General features: G+C 30.2%; 1 protein-coding gene across 1 annotated transcript; it reads left to right on the plus strand.

The window, feature by feature from the left end:
* Nucleotides 1-1,981: 1,981 nt before the first annotated feature.
* LOC111890532 (beta-1,6-galactosyltransferase GALT31A) lies at nt 1,982-8,090 on the plus strand. The gene is made up of 11 exons (XM_023886637.3): nt 1,982-2,508; nt 4,186-4,264; nt 4,353-4,402; nt 4,515-4,687; nt 4,782-4,845; nt 4,970-5,042; nt 5,125-5,245; nt 5,319-5,406; nt 5,501-5,626; nt 5,699-5,808; nt 7,702-8,090. The coding sequence occupies exons 1-11, from the start codon at nt 2,378-2,380 to the stop codon at nt 7,848-7,850; spliced, it is 1,164 nt and encodes a 387-aa protein (XP_023742405.1). The 5' UTR covers nt 1,982-2,377; the 3' UTR covers nt 7,851-8,090.
* The last annotated feature ends 455 nt before the right edge of the window (nt 8,091-8,545 follow it).

Raw genomic sequence — 8,545 nt, forward strand, 5'->3', positions numbered from 1 at the left:
TTCAAAACCGCATGATGCGGTTATTTTTGCGGTGCGGTTAGACGATTATTTTTGCGGTGCGGTTTTGTTTTTTTTGTGTTGCGGTTATTAACCGCATGAATTTGGTGTCGTTATTTTGTGTGGTTTTTAACCATGGTTTAGAGCTTAAACGGTTTTAAGAGTTCAAATATATTACTTGTAATAATATAAAAAACCTTAAGGTATAAGAAAATTAACTTAAATTACAAACAACTAATATCTTAAAAACATCAAACCAATAGTAAGTAACAATAAATATCTTAAAATTGTCTAATTTCACTATTTTTTAACGTTAAACATAAAATACTTTTGTCTTATGGTATTTATCCATCTTTCATCTATGAAACCTGTCTTATTTTTAATATTTAATATGTTAATAATTAAAAAAAATTATATATAATATATACGGTGCGGTGCGGTTTTTTTTGCGGTTTTTGAAAATCAATAACCGCACCGCACCGCAAGTTTGCGGTTTTTGGAAAAAAGAAAACCTCACCATCGGTTTTTATTGCGGTTGCGGTTAATCGGTTGCGGTTTATGCGTTTTTTGCGGTTAATTTTTGTTGCGGTGCGGTTTTTGCTCACCCCTACAACACTTAAACTTAATAACAAACTCTATCTATCTATGTAAATATATATTTCTTTTCTACAAATATGTCGTCCACAATTTGGTTTCTTGTGCTATGTTTTTTCAAATTTGAACTTTCTTTATTTTCTCTTTTTGAATATTTACTTAATAAAATTTGTATTCTAATTGACAATATATGTTTGAAAATTCATTAAGAATAAATAGATATAAGGAATGAAAGCCGATTGTAGATACAAACAATGAATAAAACTAGTAGCATTAAACATTTTGTTGTAAAAAAAAAAAATAGAGTAAATTATACGAATGGTCCCTATGGTTTGGGGTAATTTGCACATTTGGTCCCTAACTTATTTTTTAACTGATAAAGTCTCTACTTGTTTTTGTTACGCGTTTGGTCTCTGTTGTTTGTTTTTGTTACACGTTTGGTCTCTGTCTTATCTAAAAAGACTGTTATTTAAATAGGGAAAAATGCTAAGATATGTAAGGTAAGATGATGGGGTGAGATTGTGGTGTGTTTATTTAAATAAATTAAAAAAATCAAGGGCAAAATAATTTTTTTAGGTAAGATAGGGACCAAGCACATAACAAAAACAAAAAATAAGGACTTTCCAAGTTAAAAAAATAAGTTTGGGACCAAACGCGTAAATTACCATAAACCATAGAGACCATTCGTTTAATTTACTTAAAAAAATAATTCAAATTAAAATGTGCATTGCATCTTGTACTTAATTAGACTAACCTTATCATAATGTCATTATAGTTATGTGTATTATTCACCGAACGAGTACCTATTATTAATTATTGGATGAAAGCCAATTGTAGATACAAAGAATGCATAAAATTAGTAGCAATAAACATTTTGTTGTAAAAAAAATAATTCAAATTAAAATGTGCATTGCATCTTGTACTTATTAGACTAACCTTGTCATAATTTCATCATAGTTATTGTGTATTATTCACCGAAAGAGTACATATTGTTAATTATTGGATGACTAATCATTAACCATAATTGAAAATATACGACTATTTATATATCTTGTTATATTCTTTGTAAAAGCATCATAAAAAAACATGTAGAAATAGTATACTTACAAATTTAATATAATTTATTGTTTAGCCAAAATAAATACTATTAAACGATGTATAAAAGAAACTTTAAAAGGACGCAAAAACGACTATTTTTTGATAAAATAATCCATTCAAAAAGTATAACTCGAATTGGGAAAGAAAAAGATAATTGAATAGTCATTATTTATCCCAAAAATCATATACAGAAACACGAAAACTTCTGTCATACGTTTGTACGCTTGTGCGAGCATCATTGGGATTCAAAATAAATTTTATATATAAAATTAATCACGATTTTTCAAATTAAAGATCTTGAGCCAAACATGTTACCCACTACGAGTTAAATTATAAAACCCATTTCAGAATCGAATTATTGCATTAAGATTCGAGGTGTACAACATTAAATCTGATTGAAGTTTAGCCGCATTTGTCCATTGATGTCTGTATATTGTACCCTTTTTCAAACAAACACCTTTCCTCTTCCTTCATTCTCTCCTTCAATCTTGCTGCCTTTTCTCCTCGATGTCTCCTCCCATGGCGTTTCATGTTCTTGCTGCTCTTTAACACCCGATTAAAAGAAAACCGATACAAAAACAAAACCAAAATCAAAATCAAAATCAAAAACAAAAACAAAAACACATATCTTTTTTGATTTTATCTTTACTATTAGCATAAAGAAGAAAAAAGCTCTCTTTTTTCCGAGATGGGGTTTAAGTATGGGGCCAAACAAACCCATAACTACAAGCTCGGGTCCAGCTCCGGCGGCGTCTCCGCCAGATGGGTTGCAGTCTTCTGCATTGTTAGTTTTTGTTTCGGTGTCATCTTCATTAACAGGTATGTAAACTACACTCTTGTGTTCTTAATTACAGATATGGTGTTCGAGTTTGATGTTTCCCTAGATTCTTGAAGTTTGTTTGTATTCGTATTTCGAAATTTGGATGAATGTTGTGTGCAATTTTTATAAATTTTTATTTTAATTTCTTTTATTTGAACTGGACCCAGATGGGGAATGGCGATGGTTTGTTTGTTGTTGATCGAATGTTTCATCTATTTTATTGGTTCGATGTCACTTTCTTGGAAGCTTATTTTATGAAAATGAATCGAATAGAATTATGAATTATGAATTATGCGATTTGGTGTTGTTAAACTGCTTCACTTGGATTTGGGTTTTTCTTAAACCTTAAATCAATAAGCATATTCCGAATTGTAAATGCAGTTTCTTTTAAACATGTGGTGAAAAAGGTTTACATTAAACATAAATAAAAGAAAGTAGGAAACAAAGGGGATAAAGATGGTGGAATCATAGATTAGAACATGTCCAAGATGGCATAAGAAAAATAAAAGATTACTTTTTTTTTTTCCTATGGCTTAATTGTATTCTAAAGTTACATTACATACAAAGATAAGACTCCATGAAACTTTTAGAGCACATAAAAACCAATTATAGGCATTGAAAGATTGAGCTTATTTAGGCTGTGTTTTGGGCCACTGTTGATAAGCTACCTTATTTTTCGAGTTTTTTTAAGTTGTCCTGTTTGGCAAACCAAAAAGTAGCTTATAAGCTAGCTTTTTAAAAAGCTATTTAGACTAGCGTTTTAGGAGCTTTTTTTCAAAATTTTCAAATATACCCTTAATTAATTATGTCATTTTATATCCTTTTAAATGTCATTTTATGTCCTTTTAAATGTCCTTTTATGGCTATGTTTGAAACACATTCTTTTAAATGTCATTTTATGTCATTTTATATATTGCAGCTAGTTTTACCAAACATTATTTTTTATCAATATCAGCTAGCTTTTTATTTAACAACTAGCTTTACAGTCATCAACTAGCTTTTCAGCTGTCAGCTAGTATGCCAAACATAGCCTTACTCTTTTAAACCCGTAGAGCTTATTGTACTAGCTGATAGTTGAAAAAATAACTGCTAGCTTATAAGATAGCTGATAAAAATAGTTATGGTAAAAACTAGATGATAAGCTAGCTGGAATATATAAAACGATATTTAGGTTATGTTTGGCGTACTAGTTAAAAAGCTAGTTGTTATATGAAAAGCTAACTGATAGCTGAAAAACTAGCTAATAAAATTTGATGTTTGGTAAAACTAAATAAAAGATATTAAATGACGTAAAAGAGCATTCAAAAGAATATGTTTTCTATAATTAATTAAAGGGCATATTTGAAAATTTTTAAAAGAGCTCCTAAAAAGCTAGTCTAAGTAGCTTTTTAAAAAAAACTCAAAAAATAAGCTAACTTATCTGTGGCGCGCCAAACACAACTTTAGAAGAATATGATTTTTATAGTTAACTATGGATATATTTGGAAAAAATTTTAAAAAAAATCTTGAAAAGCTAGTACTAGTAGCTTTTTATAAGCTACTTTTTGGCTTGAAAATAATCTTGAGAATTGGTGTGTTCAAATTGGATAAGCTCTTGTTTTAATCATTCTTGAAAACAAAATAAAGCTCAATTGTTTACAAGTGTCATAATTATGTTTTTCATTTTATTATTGTAGGTTTGGAATAAATTCCATTCATATCAAAGTGGATGAGAAACAAAAACAAGTGGATCATGTTATTGAGTGCGATAACGAGGCATGTAATCGATATATTTCCTATTATAACATTATACTTTTGCTTCATTTACACCTCTAACTCTACAATATTTTAATTTTTTTTACAGGATTCTAAAGATATTCTCTCTCAAGTTTCACATACGCATGATGTCATCATGTAAAACTTTCTTCTTTCACTTGTTTACATTATATCAAGAAACTACAAATCATCAAATGTCTTAAATTACACAAAACAATCTCATAATTTCTAAAACAATAAAAACTTTCAGGACATTAGATAAAACAATCTCTTCACTAGAAACAGAGCTTGCGTCAGCAAGATCTGCAAAGAGACCCGAATCATCAAATCAACACCAAAAGTATTTCTTTGTGATGGGGATCATGACAGCATTTAGCAGCAGAAAGAGAAGAGAATCCATTAGAGAAACATGGATGCCTCAAGGTTTTAATTTCAATTTCTTTTTTTGATACTTTTCGAATTGTGTTTATTTACTTTTGCGTTCTTCATGTAAAACTTGTTGTTTTTATCGATTCAGGAAAGGATTTACTTCGATTGGAGAAAGAAAAGGGAATTATCATACGATTTGTCATAGGACACAGGTGGGTATTAATTATTAGTAATTAATTTGGTAGATTTTTTAAACAATATAATAAACAAATCAAAACAATACGTTGCTATTTCTTGTGTTTGAAAACCCTAATTTTAATATTGTTTGTGATTTAGTGCAACATCGGGAGGGCTTTTGGATGATGCCATTGATATCGAAGACAAACAACATCAAGATTTTCTACGCCTGGTATCTATTCTTCCATTTATTTATCAAATGACAAAAATACCCTTCAAGACATTTTTCCTAATTAACCATTTTGAACTTGAAGAACCACGTGGAGGGATACCATGAGTTGTCTTCTAAAACTCAAATTTATTTCTCAACTGTTGCTGCAAAGTGGGATGCTGATTTCTACATCAAAGTCGATGATGATGTTCATATCAATCTTGGTTAGCCAAACTTATAATCTATTTAACAAATCTTTAAAATAGGTTAGGAGGGTAATTTGGTCATTTTCTACAGGAATGATTGGCTCCACCTTGCTTCGTCATCGTTCAAAACCTCGTGTTTATATTGGTTGCATGAAATCGGGTCCTGTCCTTGCACAGAAGTAAGATTTATAATTTAGTTATGTGGATATGTAAATATCTTTTACTTTGAAAAAAGACCATTTTACCCTTGTTTTGTATTTGTTAAATATATAGAGGGGTGAAATACCATGAACCCGAATACTGGAAATTTGGAGAAGATGGAAACAAGTATTTTAGGCATGCAACGGGACAAATATATGCGATTTCCAAAGATTTGGCCACTTTTATTTCAGTCAACCGGTTAGCACTTTTGGTCAACTTTAATATTATTATTATTTTTTTTGTCTAAATCTAATTCTCAACTTTTTTTAGGAACATACTTCACAAGTATGCAAATGAAGATGTTTCATTAGGGTCTTGGTTTATCGGTCTTGATGTTGAACATGTTGATGATCGAAGCCTTTGTTGCCAAACACCCCCGGGTAAAAATTCCAACCACCTCATATATAATGGTTTCCTTCACATGTCACAAAGAATATTGTAGATATAAAAAAGATAAGATTTTTGAAATTTTTAGATAGATTTAAGAGTTCGAAGGGAGAATGTTGTTGAAGTATATGTTAGCCCTTATGGTGATAAAAGTAGCAAAAGTATATAACTTTTGTTGAATTATTACGAATGGGAAACAAAAACACACTAGCTATTTATACAAGCTATAATTACCTCTTTCTCTTTGACTTTAACTTGACTTCATAAGCACATTTTAGTTTATGAACTAGCTTATAAGCTAACTTTTTGATAAGCTACTTTGAGATAGTTTTTAGTAAGCTTATGGGGCTTTTTCAAAAGTATTCCAAATATGACCTTAATTATATCTATTTTATTTTCGAACAACAAAAATTTGGTTCCAAAACCTCGTAGCTCGTTTAGTATATTTTTTTTTGCTTTTAGTTATATATCTAAAAATGTCTATTTATGTCATTTTACATTTGCAATCTAGCTTATAAGCTACTTTTCACCAAACACTATTAAGTATTAATTCATAAGCTAGGATATTAGCTACCAGCTAGCTTTTCAGCCAGTTTGCCAAACAGGGCCTTAAAGCTAGAAACTAAGGTGTTGTTTGTTTTTCGAAGCTAAAACGTCTGTAGTCTATAGACAACATCTTCAACCCTCTGCAGTTGATGAGGTGGACCAAACGTCTGCAAACTGCAATAAAAAGTCTGTTTTTTAACGTCTGCAGGCTGTTGAAATAAACTAAAATTAACCATACTAATTGTTAAAGATCATTGTGATGATATGATTTTTAAACACGTTTATATAAAATAATTAAACATAATAATTGCTAAATAACAATAAATAAAATTGTTAATTTAGTGAACAAAATGTTCATTTTGTTAAATTTTCCAAAACAATGGTTATTTCTTCAGTTAGCTTCAATAGATCTGGTAATTTTAGTAATTAACTTTATAATTTATTAATATTGGTTATAGACAATGTATCACAAAACAATATTAGAATGTAATTTACCAAACAGTTTTGAAATTATGTAAAGTATACATGAATTGTTATTAAAATAATAAACACGTTGAAAAAAATTAAAACAAATCTATGTTGAATAATAAAGTAAAGTGGGAAGTAATTTGAAGAGGATGGTCTAATGCTGCGCAGCATACCCACAACAATTTTTAAGTCAGAAGTCTTTTAAAAAACAAATAACTGTGAAAGGCCAAGTGTTTTGCGCGACGCAGCCAGAAGTTGTCAGAAGTGTTTTTTTTTCTTTTAAAATCATACATCCCATAAGAGACCCTAGTAACTTTGCTAAACATGAGGATTAACTTAGAGGGGGAGAAACCGTGTCGTTCCTTTTCAAGCCCATGCAACTCACATTGTTTCTTTGAATAGACGTTAAGAACACTAACTTAACATTTGATAAATGTTAGATACGATAATATGTTGTAAAAATCAAGTGTCACTCTTAAGTGAAATGAAGATCATCCTTATAATGAAAAGTCCATGTTTATAACGAAAGACGTTGTACACGTGCTAAATGTTGTAATCTTGAAACAATTTCCAACTTTCCACTAATTTATGTCCCAAATAATTTACGTTTTTCTCATTAGGTCACAAATGAACATTACGAGTATACTTTCTTGATTTCTATTTTTGGTAAAAGACTACTTTCTTTATTAGGGACTCGAAACCCTACAACTACAAGTTCATTTAAAAAATGGGATCAAAGCATTGAACATTAGTAAAATAAGTAAATTATCTTTAATTCTTTATATGCTTCCATTTTAATATACTTTCATTGAAATAAATTGTTAATTAATCTTTGAATTGAATGTTTGATAACTTCTTTTTTATCCAAATAGATTGCGAGTGGAAAGCACAAGCAGGAAACATGTGTGCAGCTTCATTCGATTGGAGTTGTAGTGGGATATGCAAATCAGTTGAAAGAATGAAGGATGTACACCAGGTGTGTGGTGAAGGTGATGACGCCATCTGGCACACCAGTTTCTGATGACGAAATTGCCCTTTTTGATCAAAAGAAAAGTAACAATTTTGCACATATGAAGTCTGGTTTGGAAAAGGGTAGGGTAGTAAATTAGATAATTAGTTCATCATGATCACGGATCGTATGCTTGTAAATCTGTAATTGGAAAGTGGGATTACTTTTGAGAATGATTTCGAGAGAACAAATCTCCATTTTTCATCGATCTTCTTTATATGAAAGTGGGATTACTTTCTTGTTTGGATAAAAGATGATTGATTTTGTGGGTATTCGACTATTCGTCACTTTTCAGTTCTTGAAATCGATGATCACATGGTGGAAAGTTATGAACGCATGTGGGGTCCATGAGAGTGTGAATCTTTTAGGGTCTTTTGATTGCTGTGAATTTGGATTTTAAACGTAAAAAACGTGCCTAATAAAGGGTTGGCAGGCCGGTGAGTGATGTGTCTAATTGCTAACTGGTTCGTTTTTTTTTGTGGATTGTATTCCATTGAAAACCGTTTCTTGAATCTAAAGCAGTTTTTTCAAGAATTGTTTCATACCAAGAAGTGAAAAGTAAACGTTTATAATGAGATGATTGAGTGATAGCGAAAGAAGTGATTTCATACTAACAAGATTTGTATGATATTGATGGTGGACGGCAGTAGATATAATGTTTACATTTTACAAACCCTTTAAAGGAAATTAAACAAGGTACTAAGATA

This window comes from Lactuca sativa, chromosome 6 (assembly GCF_002870075.4).
Source record: "Lactuca sativa cultivar Salinas chromosome 6, Lsat_Salinas_v11, whole genome shotgun sequence".
In the NCBI taxonomy this organism is placed as follows: domain Eukaryota; kingdom Viridiplantae; phylum Streptophyta; class Magnoliopsida; order Asterales; family Asteraceae; genus Lactuca; species Lactuca sativa.